Below are 17,768 nucleotides of genomic sequence, written 5' to 3' on the forward strand. Positions count from 1 at the left end.
GTGAGAAGCTCAGTCACTCTGGAGGAGCTCAGTGTAGAGCCGCTGCTCCTCCACACCGAGAAGGGCCAGCTGAGGTGGCTCGGGCATCTGTTCGGGATGCCTACTGGACGCCTTCCTGGGAAGGTGTTTCGGGCACGTCCCACCGGGAGGAGACCCCGGGGAAGACCTTGGACACGCTGGAGGGACTATGTCTCTCGGCTTGCCTGGGAACGCCTCGGGGTCCCCCCGGAAGAGCTGGAGGAAGTGTCTAGGGAGAGGGAAGGGCATCTCTGCTTAGACTGCTGCCCCCGCGACCCAGCCCCGGATAAGCGGAAGAAGATGGATGGATGGATAGTTTGTAAGAGCACAATTATAAGCATAATGATGCTGTAAAAGTGGACTGAGGTTACCTTTTCGCCGTGATGACGTTTAATCTCCTCGACAGCCTCTGTAGTCCCATTTAGCCACTTGCTAGCAACCGCCTTTTCAAGACAAGTAACAGCTTAAAAAAATCATGAGTGGTGTAATATTGATGTATTTTATGTCGAATAATAAAACGTGAAAGTATCTTGAGCTTGTTTTCACCACATACCTTATTTCAGCCATTTAACAAAAAATCATAAAAAAAAAACATTGAATGATTTCGGGGCAATGGAACCGTAGGTGCTATAATGCTATAACTCTTTGCTACATCATGCTACGTCATTCCTGCTTCACTCTATTTCCAACAGCATAATTAAATAAAAATTACTGGAGAAATATAAAACTACTAATTTACAAATGTTGATATAAAAACAATATATTTTAGTTTTTTTGCAAAATATGCATACATATGTATAAATACACACACATACACACACATTTAAGTATTTTGAGAGCATAGAAAGATGGATTCGGTTACGTCATTCATGGGAGTGGGCGGAGCTAATGAGATCTTTTGGCACGTGTTGCTTTTTTGTATTCTCTGATTGGTGTGATTTTCTGTACATCATCATATGTAATGTAATGTTACACCAGAAATTCAGCTGTTAAACAATTATTTCAAAACTAAACTGAAATAATGTGAGCTGACATCTTCAGAGTCTTCTTTAAAGGTTTATAAGTTATCGTTTAAAATCAGTTTCCCTTTGGAGAAAACGAATGGAGGTTTTACCTGACTGTAGCACTATATTACTTTTTTTTAAACAAATTTGCCATGCAATTACAACGAATAAGGACTGAAGCTTTCAAAGTACCATAAAACCGATTCACACATCTTGTGTGCTATATTTCAAGTCTTTTGGAGCCATATGGTAGCTTTGTGTGAAAAACGTACTGAAATAGCTTTTCCTTTAATTTTAACAGATTATTGGAAGCAACAATGGTTTTATTGTTTACTAAAATGACATTTCCTGTGTGTCTCTCATGATAATTTTTTAATGCCGTTTGAAACCTTTTTAGCTAACCTGGGCATTGGAATCCCCATGCTGGCAAGTAATTTCATTAAACCAGATATTACCGTCCACCTGCAGAGTGAAAATGGCATTCTGGGGCTGGTAAGCTCTTCTTTAACAGATTTGTATTGAATTTGCTAAATGCATTTAGAAACATTATTGAAAAACCATCTGTTATGATTTTAATTATTATGTTAATGAGAGAAAAACACTCACTTAATGAGAGAGTTGTTTGAATCTAGTTGTTTTTAAGTGTGCACTTTAATTGCATCTGTAGTTTATATGAGAAAAATATTAATGGCAAATATTACCATTATCCGATATACTGTTATGCTATCATATATAAAATTAAAAATAGTGAGTGTAGACATAAAACCATTAGATCTGTGTAAATGTCTTTTGTCTACATGAAGCAGGAGTTAAATTCTTGTCTCCATTTAACTATAAATCTTGTTGTTGTTTGTTGTATATTTCTTTTTTAATATGAGCCGAGTGATTTTTGCACTCATCATAAAAGCATTAATGAGTACTTCTTTTTTTTATATTTAATTCAGGGCCCCTACCCAACAGTGGAAGAGGTTGATGCAGATCTTATCAATGCTGGTAATAATTATCCCTCACTTTCATTTTTGTAGACAGTTATACAGCATTATCATTGCATAAATTGCCTTTTAATAACCTAATTTGTCCATTCAGAGCACTTAATGAAAGCTCTTTCCATTTCACCCTTACCCTTTCAGGTAAAGAAACTGTCACAGTTCTTCCTGGAGCAGCCTATTTCTCTAGCGACGATTCCTTTGCCATGATCAGAGGGTAAGTACAAATCACATTTTAGTCTTCAATCAAATATAAGGGCTTTTTTTGTAACCATTTCCACAAAACATTTTTCACAAGTTGACTTTATTTTTAGTTGGTTGGTCCTCAGACAGGCTGAGTACTTTGACCCAAATGATAAAACTTTTAAAGAAACCAGCTGTGGGTGGAAGAGCTCTCTTAGACATTCCGATAATAAATGTGACTTTCTGTGTTGAATGAAGTGCCGTGACTGTTTTGGGGCGTAAGGGCTTGATTTGCAGCTGGTAAAAAATATGTAGTTGTTTTCTGAGTGTTAATGGTGAATGTGTGGAATGGAGCGGAGGCAGAATATGCAATGAGTCGGCCATGACGCTGACTGCGCCTTTGGGCACGTTGGCTGACATTTTCAGCTCTGTCAAAACAGGTGGCTACTTTAATTGGATGCTTCTTGTACTGCTCAGTAGGGTGAGACGGCCGGAATGAAGGTGCTTTGTCTCTCCCGGTGCCTTCTGGCCTTCACGGAGAAACCTGCGGTGCTGTCAATAAAGCAATTGACTCTTGCTGGTCTTAAGTGCGGGAGTGTGTAATTCTGCATCCTGTGTATGTGAATATCAATTTCCTGACGACACCAAGTGTTCATGTGTTGATTTTCCCAGTGTACTGTATTAACACAAAGGCGTCCAAAAGCTACTGAGTCCAAAAGCCAAAAGCCACTGAGAAAATACTTCTCTTTTTGTCTAATTTAATTAAAAACAATATAAAAGATTATTTATTTATTATTTAAATGAATAATTTGAAAACAATGTTATTAGCAGCATAACAACTTAATTTTTTTTTTGAATTTCAGGATGAGTTAAATAAAAAATATGTATGTGTATATATACATATTTTTTACATTTTATACATATTTTTTATTAAATAAAAAATATGTATGAATGCATGTATGTGTGTGTATATATTATATATATGTATATGTTTATTTGTTTGTTTATTTATTCCAGCTATTTAGTGAAGTCACAAGATTAAATTTATCTTTAATAATGCATAGCTGTATGTTAAGCATTAGTCCCATGTCGTTTAGAAAACTCCCCGTTGATGTTTTATGAGCCTTATCGATTTTTCCACAGGCAGCTGACGCCGCCCTCCCACAAGCCTCAGAATTATTTCTGTGTTCGCCGTCTGCGAATCCAGCAGCGGTCGTATATTTAGGCCTTAATTGTCTGGTGCAATAGGGAGCACTGTGAATGGTCATGGGGTCTTTGCTGTACCCGGCACAAGGGGAGTCATGACAGCACATACATTAAGAATAGAGCACTTCCACCCACTTACAGTCTGTCTGTACATTCATGAATAAGGCCATCACAATCCAGTGGTTTAGTGGTGCACTATTTCAAGCCAATAGGCTTGACTTTTCGGCACACAGGTCCTTACTACTCAAATGATTTAGTCTAGTCTTTTCAAGAAAGTGTTGAGGTTTTTTTGTTTTTTTGTTTTTTTGAATGGCCTTTTGAAATTGACAATTTTGCCTAAATCAAGTGTGTATTGAGCTTGAATTACTAGTTATAAAGGAAGTACTGAAGTTCACCCTAACATAAACTGGTGAACTATTTATTTCAATTGTTTGTCAGCATTGACCTAAGTAATAATCTTGCATTTGTTAAGTAGTCCATGACCAAACGACATGATCTCATAACAAAAATAGTGGCTTATTGTTCTTATTCTTATGAGGATGTCCGTGTTCTCAGTGTTTTATTACAGCTTTGAAACCAAATTCTTTTGTTCCACATTCAAAAAAATATCATCTTATAATTCTATTATATTAAATTAGTGAGACCAAACAGATTAGTTTAAGTGCCTAACTCTGCATCTGTCTTCTAAATATTTAGGGCCTGAGCACCGATGGTGTGAGGACCCTATTGGAATTGCTCCGTTTATTAGCCATGATACTCCTGAGGAAAGGTGCAGTCCCGAAGCAAAGATTTCCCTACTCAGATTTCGTGAAAGGTTCAGTTGGTCACTCGATTTTGCTGCGTTGACCGATAGAAAGCTGCTTCGTTTGACATCCTGAGCTGTGCTTCACATTGCTACTCTATTGACAATAGACAATGGGCCTTTTTTGCCAGTGAATTTTTGCCGAAATGTGACCGCACCTTAATTTTTGCATTGATGTCTTTTTTTTCTTTCCTCTAGGGGTCATATCAATTTGACCATGTTAGGAGCCATGCAGGTATCCAAATATGGAGATTTGGCCAACTGGATGATTCCGGCAAGTTCACAATTTCATTCATTTATTGGTACAATATGTCAGACTGACCAGGCAGAGTGAAGCTGAAATGTTACTTGGTTCAGTCCAGCCATTTGTGTCGCACACACAAAACATTTTGGCTACTGCATGTTGTTTTGTAGGTACAATATGTTTGTAATTACATTTTCTGCTGTCCTTCTCAAGTATTTTATAATAGAGACTTGTGTAAAAGGTAAAGGCTCATTCATAGTTTCATCACACATACATTCATTGCTGAATCAAACCAAACTTCAAGACTATCATAGAACAACTCCAATTCTTTCCCTTCTTTCCATCTGTATCTTTGTTCCAAATTTCCAAATTATCTCGAGAGCTTTCCTTTTGTTTTATGGAAATCAATGAGCAGCTAATGACAGAACTCACAGCATGAAATCAGAAGTGATTTATGCAAAAGATGATGTTCTCTGAGGAGCATAAATACAGATTTATGGTCTAATTTTACAGCTTTTATCTTCTCCTTTCAAGCGGAAAAAAAGAAGTTGTCACTGAGGTAGCACTTGTACAAACCCATGAAGAGTTTAATTTATACTGTAACATTTGGGATAACAATTGCATAACAATTTTGGTCAGGATATTAGCTAGAACAAGATACTCAACTTTTTTTTACTTCAGGATCCAGATTTTACATTTAGATTTTACTACTGATGACCCAACAAGGTACTGTTTTTTTTTAATAAATAAAGTAACTATATTTGTTTAAAATAGAAATGTATTATTATCATTATTACTATTATTATACTTTCTTTAATATAATGTTTTTTTCCTATAAAAAATACAAACACACACACACACACACACACACACACACACACACACACATACATACATATATATTGTATTTTTGATCAAATAAATGCAGCCTTGTTGAGCATAAATGTATTTATCTAGTGTGTGTGTGTATTTATGTATTTATTTAGGCTCTTTTTGGGACACAATCCACCAGTTGAGAACTACTACTTTGACCACTAAAAGAACCACAATAAATAAAACTAGTAAAACTCAACAAATGAATTGCACAGTATACAGTGTGCACTAACATAAGCTCCAGTTAATCAGACTCACTGCATGTCAAAGCAGTTTCCTTTCCATTATAAGTTTACTTGCGTTCACATTGTTCAGTACTACTCCTTACAGTCATCCAAGTATTGTCTGCATGTCTGTTAGCCTGCTATTATTGGCCTAAATCCAAAGTCATTGCTTCCCTTTAGGTTATTAAAAGGGTTTCCAAGGCTTAATGTGAGTCAATGTTGGCTGTGGTTTTTTGGAGCCATTCTTCAGCTGGCTGTCGCCTGTGGCGCCTGGTCCTTGCGCTCAGTTGAGGGGCTGTCGATACACAGCTGCCCTGCATACAGACACCTCTGCAGGGTTATTTATAGTTCTCCAGGGCCCTCGCCCTGTCACTGACTGATGCCTCCCAGCCTCCCGGCCCTCTGCCTGTCTCGCTTATCGAGTTTGCTTGAAGGTTACTTCTCGCAAACTGGCACACATGGACCATGAGCTGCACTCTGCTTTCAGGGATGTTTTCCCCCCTCCCTGTCTCTTTTTTTGTGGCCCTTGCTTTTTTTCAAGTCTCCTCACTTGCACTTTGACAAGGCCAAAACGTGAAGCATACGCTGATATGCAGAGATTACACTCATGAAACGTGCTACTTAATGGGCCCTATTTTAACGATCTGAAACGCAAGTGTCAAAGCGCAAAGCGCAATTAACTTTGTGGGCGGATCCCGGCGCTGTTGCTATTTTCCCGGCGGGATAAATGCCTCTTGCGCCAGGCGCAAATCTAAAAGGGGTTGGTCTGAAGTAGCTTCATTATTCATAGGTGTGGTTTGGGCGTAACGTGAAATAAACCAATCAGAGCGTCATCTCACATTCCCTTTAAGAGCAGGCGCGCTTGTTCTAAAGCGGATTCCTATTATAACGGCGGATTTGCCAGGCGCGCGCCAGGAGCGGTCATAGCCGAGGAGAGCAACGTTCTCGTCAGGGCCGTAAAACACAGAGAAGTGACATTGGGGATGGAGAAACCCACCCAAATTAACTTCTGTTAAACAGGCGTATGATAATTTGGGTAAATGTGTAAGCTACATGTATGCTTTTATAATAAATTGTCTATCTATCTATCTATCTATCTATCTATCTATCTATCTATCTATCTATCTATCTATCTATCTATCTATCTATCTATCTATCTATCTATCTATCGTAATAATGTATGATTTGCAAAAATGAAAACTGCTGCTTAGATGAGAGAATCAACGTGTATGCGCGTTGTGCACACGCTACATTGATTATGGCCAAGCATGCGCGCTTAAAATAGCATTATGAACAACCCGCACCGGGCCACTGACTTTAGACTAGTTTTTTTCTGGTCAGTGGCGCAATTGTTTTATGGAACTGCAAAATAGCATGAGGGAAAGTTTGCGCCGGAACACGCCTCCTCTTTGCGCTGAACCGCCCCGGGGAGCGCAAGTGTATTTCTTAGTTAACCGACGTGCGTCTGTGGAGGGAAAAGTCCGCTTTGCGCGGGTGCAAAATAGGAATGATACATGCGTCAGTGTACAAAGTCATTTGCGTCGGTTGCAAGATAGAGCCCAATGTGTCTGAGATGGCGAAGATATGGATTGGTGAGCTGATAACATTTAAATTAAAGCATTTTTCAGAGGCGTTTTATCCAAAGTGACAGCGACAGAGCATTCAGAGTATACAATTTATCACTTTTTGTATTCGAATTACACAAAGTGTAATCAAACACCTGACCTTGGTGTTGCTAGTACCTTGCTGTACCAATCAAGTTACAGTCCCCCTATAATAGAGCTTCAACGAGTGCTGGGCAGAATAGGCTTTGGTATATTATATTGTGCATTTCATTGTATGATAAAATTCCATCCGTACATCCATCCATCCGCTATCTGTGGGGACATCAGGATACATTATCAAAGATAAATTGATTTGCATGCAGTGCTACAGAGTGTGCTGTTCTAAGCTGTCTTTAGCCTTTAAACTCTTAATGAATCAGACAAGCCTGGCAGACTAATCACAATAATCCCTCCAATTACTGTGGGCTCCCCGGCCACCTCTCAAGACTAAAAGGACAACAGGCTGTAATGTTGCCAGAGGGCCTAGAGCTGGAAGACTCATATTATCAAGAGAAGAACGGGGACATTACTCAACCCCTCCTCTTCCATCTGCTCATCGACTGATAGCAGCTCTCCTTTTCCTCAGCATCCCAAAAATGATGATAAAGACATGCTACATCAAATAGTCATAACATTTTCGACAGGGGCCCAGTACCAGTAAAAGAAGAAGAGTTGTGGCAGGGTGTGGCAGATTGAGCTATTATTTTGGGGAGATTTTTTGTGGGTAACTGTTGTTCAGCTGTTATTATTAATTATCCCTTTTCAGACCATTAGTCAGCAAATCTTCGGTAAACACCACAGGTGTTATGATGGCGACAGGTATGAAGGTTAATATTTAATTTAACCAAGCTGACATGTTGCTAAAACAACACAGATCACCAATGGATTACTCACTTTCCAAACCACCACCAGAATACCTGTGGTAATGTTCTGAACATAGAGAGTCAACTGTCACGCATGCATATGCATTACAGTTTTTTTCAATCGCTAACAAGCGCTTACCCATACTTCAGATACTTTTTCTAAACTCTTAACACAGACTCACACCTACAAAACACAATTGGCCAAATGGTTAATTTTCTTCTCAAAAACACATTTCGTTAAATATATACTAACTCTTCATTTCAAAATAGAACACATCTTTCTCTGCACACACTAACTTTACCAAAACACTGAAAATCTGTCTCAAAATGAAATTATTCTGTCAAAGAATAACACTTGTTTTCACTTCACAAGGTACATGCAGTCAATCAAAGTACACCAGGTTTCAAAATACTGGCTATTGTTGACATTACAAAAACTGCATAGACTTTGATGTTTCAGTTTTACAGGTATTTGCATGCAAAACATGCAATCCAACCTTTTTACACTAAATTTCTTGGTTGGGAACTGTATGTCCACATGTACAGTAATGTTCACATAGAAAAGCATTCTAGTAAAAAGCAAATCAGTTTTTTCCCTTTACTGTTTACAACAGGAGGTACAGTAGAAACACGGTATGAAAAAAACAGAAAAAGTTTTACAGTATTGCTTACAAAAAAAGCACAAAATTACTGTATCTAAACTCTGCGATCTTCAGGGTTAGGCCACATGTTTTCATCAAATATTTCACTTCTGCACCTCTCACTGCACCTCTCACTGCACATCTCACTGCACCTCTCACTGCATCTCTCACAGCATCTCTCACTGCATCTCTCACTGCATCTCTCACTGCATCTCTCACTGCTGCTCTCACTGCACCTCTCACTGCATCTCTCACTGCATCTCTCACTGCATCTCTCACTGCACTTCTCACTGCACATCTCACTGCACCTCTCACTGCACCTCTCACTGCATCTCTCACAGCATCTCTCACTGCATCTCTCACTGCATCTCTCACTGCATCTCTCACTGCTCCTCTCACTGCTGCTCTCACTGCACCTCTCACTGCATCTCTCACTGCATCTCTCACTGCATCTCTCACTGCACTTCTCACTGCACATCTCACTGCACCTCTCACTGCATCTCTCACTGCTCCTCTCACTGCATCTCTCACAGCACCTCTCACTGCATCTCTCACAGCATCTCTCACTGCATCTCTCACTGCATCTCTCACTGCATCTCTCACTGCTCCTCTCACTGCTGCTCTCACTGCACCTCTCACTGCATCTCTCACTGCATCTCTCACTGCATCTCTCACTGCACTTCTCACTGCACATCTCACTGCACCTCTCACTGCATCTCTCACTGCTCCTCTCACTGCATCTCTCACAGCACCTCTCACTGCATCTCTCACTGCTCCTCTCACTGCTCCTCTCACTGCATCTCTCACTGCTCCTCTCACTGCACCTCTCACTGCTCCTCTCACTGCACCTCTCACTGCATCTCTCACTGCTCCTCTCACTGCATCTCTCACTGCTCCTCTCACTGCATCTCTCACAGCACCTCTCACTGCATCTCTCACTGCTCCTCTCACTGCTCCTCTCACTGCTCCTCTCACTGCATCTCTCACTGCACCTCTCACTGCATCTCTCACTGCACCTCTCACTGCATCTCTCACTGCTCCTCTCACTGCATCTCTCACAGCACCTCTCACTGCATCTCTCACTGCTCCTCTCACTGCTCCTCTCACTGCACCTCTCACTGCTCCTCTCACTGCACCTCTCACTGCATCTCTCACTGCACCTCTCACTGCATCTCTCACTGCTCCTCTCACTGCATCTCTCACAGCACCTCTCACTGCATCTCTCACTGCTCCTCTAACTGCTCCTCTCACTGCTCCTCTCACTGCATCTCTCACTGCACCTCTCACTGCATCTCTCACTGCATCTCTCACTGCATCTCTCACTGCACCTCTCACTGCACCTCTCACTGCATCTCTCACTGCTCCTCTCACTGCTCCTCTCACTGCATCTCTCACTGCTCCTCTCACTGCTCCTCTCACTGCATCTCTCACTGCTCCTCTCACTGCATCTCTCACTGCATCTCTCACTGCATCTCTCACTGCATCTCTCACTGCACCTCTCACTGCATCTCTCACTGCTCCTCTCACTGCATCTCTCACTGCTCCTCTCACTGCACCTCTCACTGCATCTCTCACTGCTCCTCTCACTGCATCTCTCACTGCTCCTCTCACTGCTCCTCTCACTGCACCTCTCACTGCATCTCTCACTGCTCCTCTCACTGCACCTCTCACTGCATCTCTCACTGCTCCTCTCACTGCTCCTCTCACTGCACCTCTCACTGCATCTCTCACTACACCTCTCACTGCATCTCTCACTGCATCTCTCACTGCACCTCTCACTGCATCTCTCACTGCTCCTCTCACTGCTCCTCTCACTGCACCTCTCACTGCATCTCTCACTGCTCCTCTCACTGCATCTCTCACTGCTCCTCTCACTGCATCTCTCACTGCTCCTCTCACTGCTCCTCTCACTGCACCTCTCACTGCATCTCTCACTGCTCCTCTCACTGCTCCTCTCACTGCACCTCTCACTGCATCTCTCACTGCTCCTCTCACTGCATCTCTCACTGCTCCTCTCACTGCACCTCTCACTGCACCTCTCACTGCATCTCTCACTGCTCCTCTCACTGCATCTCTCACTGCTCCTCTCACTGCTCCTCTCACTGCACCTCTCACTGCATCTCTCACTGCTCCTCTCACTGCATCTCTCACTGCTCCTCTCACTGCTCCTCTCACTGCACCTCTCACTGCACCTCTCACTGCTCCTCTCACTGCTCCTCTCACTGCACCTCTCACTGCATCTCTCACTGCATCTCTCACTGCATCTCTCACTGCTCCTGCTATTCTCCCTGGGCCCCTTGCTCTTACTCTGCCTCGTCCAGACATTACAGTGTTTGTCTTTTTCTGTTTCCAAAAACATCACTCCTCAAAGTCCTAATTTTACTGTATAAGTGTCAATGTAATAGAAAAAAATTGGGTAATTTTGGGTTGGCCCAATTTACCCAACATAAATCAGCTGTGTGTCAATTATTCAATTGTTTGTTTATTATTTTGCTGAGATATATTGTTTTTGGAACTGATATCTTTGCAAAAGCAGAGGTTTTTATACTGTATCTAAGGTTTGGAATATTGTTTTTGCTATTGTGGGATGGTGTGTGTTAACATTCGCAAATACTACAAAAACAATCCATAATTTTGTTGGGAGGTATAACTTGTCTGTTAAGAAAATGTAAGCATTGTAGAAATGTGTTCACTGACTGCATATTGTGTGAAAACGACATGAAATGTGTGAATGGTATGGCCACAATAGACCGATGCTGTGCTAATTGTGTTTAGAGTTTTGAAAATGTGATTACTGGTTGGACAAATGCTTGTTAGTGACTGAAAAAAACTGTAATTTGAATGTTAACAGCAGAATTAATGTTGCATCTTGTGCAGCATCTTGCGCTTGACACAGAGTTCTAAAGACTTGTTAAAAGAAGTTTTACTTTTAAAAACATGCTTTGCGTCTCATGTTTTTCAATGCAAAAACACATGCAGTGTGAATTGCCACTTTGACCTATCAAATTTCATTTTTATTTTTGTGCTGTTGATTGTGGAGGACGCACTGCCTCTATTGCGTCCTCGAAAAATGCCCCTAAAGCATTGGTAAAGGGGATTATGAATTAGCATTCATAATGTTCCAGGACAGCTTAATCCAAAAAACAAATGTACATCAGCCTTGAGCTCTCAGAAGAACTGCTTGGCATTCATTGGTAAAGGAAGGATTTTGGTTGCTTTTTATGGTGAAGCTATTTCTTTTTTTTTATGGACAAGAAGAAGAGAAAATTCCTCGCTTTATAGTCACGATGTGCCTTTAATTATAATGTACCACACTGATGCAAAAAATGGGGGTCGAACATGTTCTGAACTAGATGAAATAATCCTGCTTGCTTCCACATCCCAACACCCACACACACTCTCTTGTAAAAAGATGTGATTCATGTGCACAAACCTGAGTTGGGACTCTCTAACTCTTGACCCTCATTCAGAAATGGCTCTCATACAGCCTTTCAGCAAACCCAGACGCAAAATTATAGTCCACTTCAAATTACCCATTACCTGACAGAACTTAAGGCCACAGAAGCTGCTCAGTCTCTGCATCTTGTTCTCTTTTATATGTTTCATGGCTTTCAATTTAATGCATTATTTAGTACAGGTAATTACAAAGGAATATCACGCTACATTTTTTAAATTTAATCATGCCCCTTGACCAATATGTACATTTTGTACTAAGGAATGTTCCTACCATCAAGGTTGAAGTACCCTGCTCCACACCAAACATCACTTAGCTCTGTTTCAACATTGATAATAATAATAAATGTTTCTTGAGCATCAAATCCTCATATTATACTGATTTGTGAAGGATCATTTGACACTGAAGACACTGACACTGGTGATGCTGAAAATTCAGCTTTGATCACAGGAATAAATTACACTTTACTATATATTCACACAGAAAACAGATGATTTACACTGGAATAATATTTAATACTATAACTGATTTTTGTTGTATTTTTAATCAAATAAGCGCAGCCATGGTTAGCAGAAGAGAATTCTTTTAAAAGTATTTAAAATCGTACCGACCCCAAACTTTTGAACGGTAGTGTATATATTTATATAAACACAAAAAGTTCTCATAATCAACATGTTGGATACTGAAGAAATTGGCCAGAATAAAGATCTGACTCTAACAAGGGCCAAATTGTTATGGCAGGGCGACTGGGTCACAGTATCTCTGAAACGGCAAGGCTTGTGTGTTGCTCCCGGTCAGCAGTGGTGAGAATTTACTAAAAGTGGTCTGAGAGGGACAAACTACAAACCAGTGACAGGGTTTTGGGCACCCAAGGCTCATCGATGCACGAGGGCAACAAAGGCTATCCTTTCAATGGGGCTGTGTAGCCACAGACCAATCAAAGCGCCTATGATGACCCCTGAACACCGTCGAAGGCGCCTACAATGGGCACTCAAGTGCGCTGTCAAAGAGCTTATTCTCTCTTTTTACAAAAAGAGTCAGTTTCGCTTTTGAATGTGCTCGCTTTTCACTTTTGCTTTTAAATAAATAATGCAACAAAGTTTGTTTTGGCTGTACAGCTGCTCTAAAAGAAAATAGTGTCATTTTCCAGCTTAAGTAAGTTCAGTGTTGATTCATTTCCATTGTAAAAATCATTAGTTATTAATTTTGTTCATTTATCTATATAGCAACTCTAGAGAAAACAGTGATGTCATCGTCCAGCTCAGTTCAGTTCTCATACAATGGTGTCAATGCAGGAAGATCAATAATATTGTTGAATATTAGGTGTCCCCAACTTAGCAAGGAACCCTAACCTGGCAAGGAACCCAAACTCCATCAGGTGACAGAATGGAGAAAAAAATAAACTTGGGAGAAACAAGGCTCAGTGGGGGGCCAGTTCTTCTCTGGCCAACAAACGAACAGTACATGATTATGATTCAGGCAGCATTACAGGTCAGAAGTAAGATTGGATCAGAACATTCAAAATACTTAATCCAGTTCCATCTGGTTGAAGATCTGATTCATCATGCCGGTATGGAGACGGATTTGTTGAGGATCAGAGCCACTGGCTGTCGTGTCGATGAAGCCTTCACAGGGTCTAGTTGTCTAGTCTAGTTGACACAATCTCTGCTGACACTTCAGGGATGCGTTTTGTCTAGGCACAGGTCCTCCAGCCCGGATCCGGATGACTACCGGCTGTAAACCTCTGGATAAACAGAGAGACTAATATTAGCGTAGATGCCATTCTTCTTATGATATAACAAGTAAATCGGATATCATAGGAAGTGTTCCCGGTTTCGGCTGACCTAGTATATACAGCCTAACAATCATTTAACTGATTTGAATAATAGAAATTGATTATATATTATGTGTATGTAAGGTTAAAGAGATGTGTTTCTGCTTCCCGAACAATTCTAGGAAGGCTGTTCCAAAGTTTAGGTGCTAAAAACAAATTTTTTTATATTCTAGGTTTTATCAACTGGCCAGAATTTTGAGATTGCAATAGACGTGAAGGACTATAATGCGTTAAGAGCTTGCTCAAATTCTGGGGGCTAAACCATTTAGTGCTTTGTAAATAATTAGCAAAAGATTTTAAAATATATGCAGTGTTTAATAGGGAGCTAATGCAGTGTTGACTAAACCGGGCTAATATGGTCATATTTCCTGCCTGGTTCTAGTAAGAACTCTTAACTGCTGCGTTTTGTACCAGTTGGAGTTTGTTTATTCAGCGTGCAGGGCAACCACCCATTAAAACATTACAATAATCTAGCCTTGAGGTCATGAACGCATGAACTAACTAAGAAAGGTGTCAGAACACCCAGTGAATCACTCTCTGCTGCGTTTGGGGCTGCATAGCTGCAGACTGGTCACAGTGCCCATGATGACCTCTGTCCACAGCCAAAAGTGCCTACAATGGGCAATGCGTTTAGCAATGTGTTTAGCAATGAATAAACGCTGAATAAACAAAGGTTGCCTGGTCTGATGAATCAAGTTTTCTTTTAGATCAAGTGGATGGCTGGGTGTGTGTCATGTGGATGTTACTTTGACATGTTCCACTGTCAGACCAGGTACACCCCTTGATGGCCCCTTAATGTCTTGGTGCTAGATACCACAGGACACATTCAAGAGTCTTGTGGAGTCCGCATCAGAGCTGTTTTGGAAATGTCAAGTTTGGAGCATGATGAGGTTAATGATGATGGAATTTTATTTTTTGGATGAACTATGCCTTTAACTACTTTTTTTGGACTTCTTAATATATAATTAGGAAGTGACAGCGGGTTATATGCTGCACAGAGGCAAGCCACCTTCCCAAAAGGTTATGTTTCTGGTTAATAGTTTAAAAAAAAGAAAGAACATGAAATGTTATACCATAAAGTTCACAGGTCCTTCAAGATGTGAAGACTTATTCACTTGTCTGCAGATGTTCAGCTCTGTTAAACTACACAGCCTTTTGTCACACTGTCACTGGCGCTTCAATTGTTGTCTAGGAAACGGCATTAACGCCAGCCACCGTTGAATCACCACACATTTAAATGTCCAGCCAGTTTGTGTAGGAGAGAATGAGTTTAGAGGAGTGGATAAGGACGCAAGCCGACAAAAGGAAATTGCCTGAAGTGAAGGGCATAATTTCTTGTCTTCATCAGTAGGCATGAAATGCAAGGATAGTGTGATTTACAGGGGAAATATTTGATAAGTTGTCATGGAAACTCTCAGTCTGCTGTCCACTAAAGTTGCGGGTTTTTTTCATGTGAAATATCCCCTCAACACATAAACACACACACACACACCCCCACACAGCACTTCCATGTGGCACTTTCCCACCGTGTAAACAGCTCTCCTTCCAGAATGTGCCTCCTTCAAAGCCTGCATAAATGAAGAAAAAAAAGCCCATGCAGGTGTTTGCACATGGACCCCTTCCTTTCCACTTGGCTCCCAGTTATTTATTTGCTTGCTTGTCAAGCTTGTGTGTTAACAGCCAACAGTGACGATAAGAGCTTGATGGTTGATTAATTGATTTGCACTTTGTGGTTTTGAGAGAGACTCTTGGACCATTTTTAACTGGTTAATGCATATGATTCATCATCTGACAAATTACAGTTCAAATTTCATATCCGTTTACGTCATTTGATGTAATTTGTGAACCATACGGCACCACGTATTTTCTATTGTTATTAAGTTGTAGGAAACCCATATGTAGGGCGGGGTATCAGCAACTACATCAAGATACATTTCAATGAATACCTCACAAAAATGTATTAATTGAAACAAAATGATGCCAGTTCAAAAGAAACATTGAACTTTAAAGACTACACTGAGCTTTTAATGTAAGCCGCATGCATGTGAAAGATTTTGAAGAACTACACTGAAGATCTGCAACTTATCTGTCAATTAACAATTGAGCCAAATGTGGAACCTTTAAATGTGCTGAAAATATGTTTTGCACTTTATAATTCTTCAATGTAGTAAGTGACGTATTTAGTCATGAAATGTCTGCAATCATTGTTATTGTCTATGTGGCCCTTTGATTAAGCTATATAAGGGGGCTTTTACACTGGCAGTCTAGTTCGAAACAGATCATGGTTCGCATGAAAAATTGGTAATGTGAAAGCTGTCATGCGGACCTGGAAGGGTACCGAACCCGAGACTACTTGTAGGAGAATGTGAAAGCTACTCGAATTTGGGTATGCTTTTTTTCAGGAAGTAAAATAAATGCAACCACACTCTACAAGGTACTCGGGCCGATTTGGGGCCCAATTCTCTCCTTCTGACTATCCAAGGTAAAGCCCCGTTTATCTGCATGGTTCTATTATCTTATCAGATTTTCCTGTGGTGTGAGGTGTGTTAAGAGAGATTGAATCTGCTCGGAAGAACGTCGGGGCTGCGCCGATCTCAAATCGTAGATATCCAACATGTTAAATATTTTGGATCTGAAATCATGTTGTGTGAGGACAAACATGGACACACTCTGTAGATTGTCATGTCGAACGAAATGATACCAAATCAGATACAAAATCACTATCGCCATTTCTTCTTGCACATCGTCCACCATGTTTGTTTACTCTGTAAAGTCACGTTTGACCGCAAGAGATCTTTCGAGATTTCCCTTGTTCACAGTCGAGAAATCTGGTTGTTTGTGAATGGAATCTGTTAGTGTGTAACATGTACTCTACTCACTATAGGAACAAAACTGTTAAATATATGATTTTTTTTATCGTCATGTTTGTGGTCTCTCACATATGAAAATCTGATAAGATTTTAAAAATCTTTTAGTGTGGGCCAGCCTTAACATGTCCATGCGTTTTAGCTGATGACGATGTCATTAGTTCAACGAAACACATGTTAGGAATGACAGTGGTGATGATTTACCCCGGATACAAGCAAGAGTGAGCGTGCAGTGTATTCGTGCAGAGTGAGCGCAATCTGAGCTGCAAATGAATGGTTCGCAGTCAGCTTTCTCCACAAAAGAGTTTGTTTGCAAGCACCAGAAAGCTGCCTCCATGCAATGCACACACAGTACAAAAGTGTCGTTCACCAGAGTTCTGTTTTCATCACCATGCATGTTTGTGATGACGTGAAATGAATGCAAATGCACCAGGGTTCGATAGAATCAGGGAGTGTGAATTCAGACCATCGCTGCGGGGGCGCCTAAAATAAATACACACAGATTCGTGAGCGTGGCAAACGTGCCCAGTGTGAAAACCCCCTAATGCCGCTTTTCCACTGCATGGTACGGCTCACTTATATTGTACCACCTTGTTTGAGGTTCCAAGTAGGGCTGTCACTTTACGTTCGAAAATCGATTGCACAATCGATCGGACCAACCAACAACACAAGTTTCGAAAACGAAAATAGGGAATCGATTTTAACCAAATATGTACACTATTAATTTTAAACGAATTAAACAAAATAAAAAAGATCGAGGTAACAAAACTCACAAACAAGCAGAAAAAGAAACTAAAGAATTCCAAAAGTGCAGTAGGCGTTGCGAAAGCTAAAAAGAAAATTTCCAGCTGACAGCGACCCGCTTTTGTGGTTGAAGATTGGAAGTACGAAATACCCCCACCTTGGGCAGCTATGGCAATGAAGTACCTGAGTGTCCCTGGGACATCAGTGCTGACGGAGCACGT

The 17,768-nt window shown here is 40.7% G+C and overlaps 1 protein-coding gene across 1 annotated transcript in view; it reads left to right on the top strand.

The window, feature by feature from the left end:
* The window catches only part of oxct1a (3-oxoacid CoA transferase 1a), a 76,351-nt gene that overhangs the window by 35,870 nt on the left and 22,713 nt on the right, over positions 1 to 17,768 (top strand). Inside the window, exons 10-13 of the mRNA XM_056237531.1 lie at positions 1,420 to 1,514; positions 1,967 to 2,015; positions 2,153 to 2,225; positions 4,398 to 4,473. Coding sequence (XP_056093506.1) covers positions 1,420 to 1,514; positions 1,967 to 2,015; positions 2,153 to 2,225; positions 4,398 to 4,473 — 293 coding nt within the window. The remainder of the gene's footprint in view (positions 1 to 1,419; positions 1,515 to 1,966; positions 2,016 to 2,152; positions 2,226 to 4,397; positions 4,474 to 17,768) is intronic.

Source organism: Rhinichthys klamathensis, unplaced genomic scaffold (assembly GCF_029890125.1).
Source record: "Rhinichthys klamathensis goyatoka isolate OS25496 unplaced genomic scaffold, OSU_Roscu_1.1 h1tg000487l_1, whole genome shotgun sequence".
NCBI lineage: Eukaryota > Metazoa > Chordata > Actinopteri > Cypriniformes > Leuciscidae > Rhinichthys > Rhinichthys klamathensis.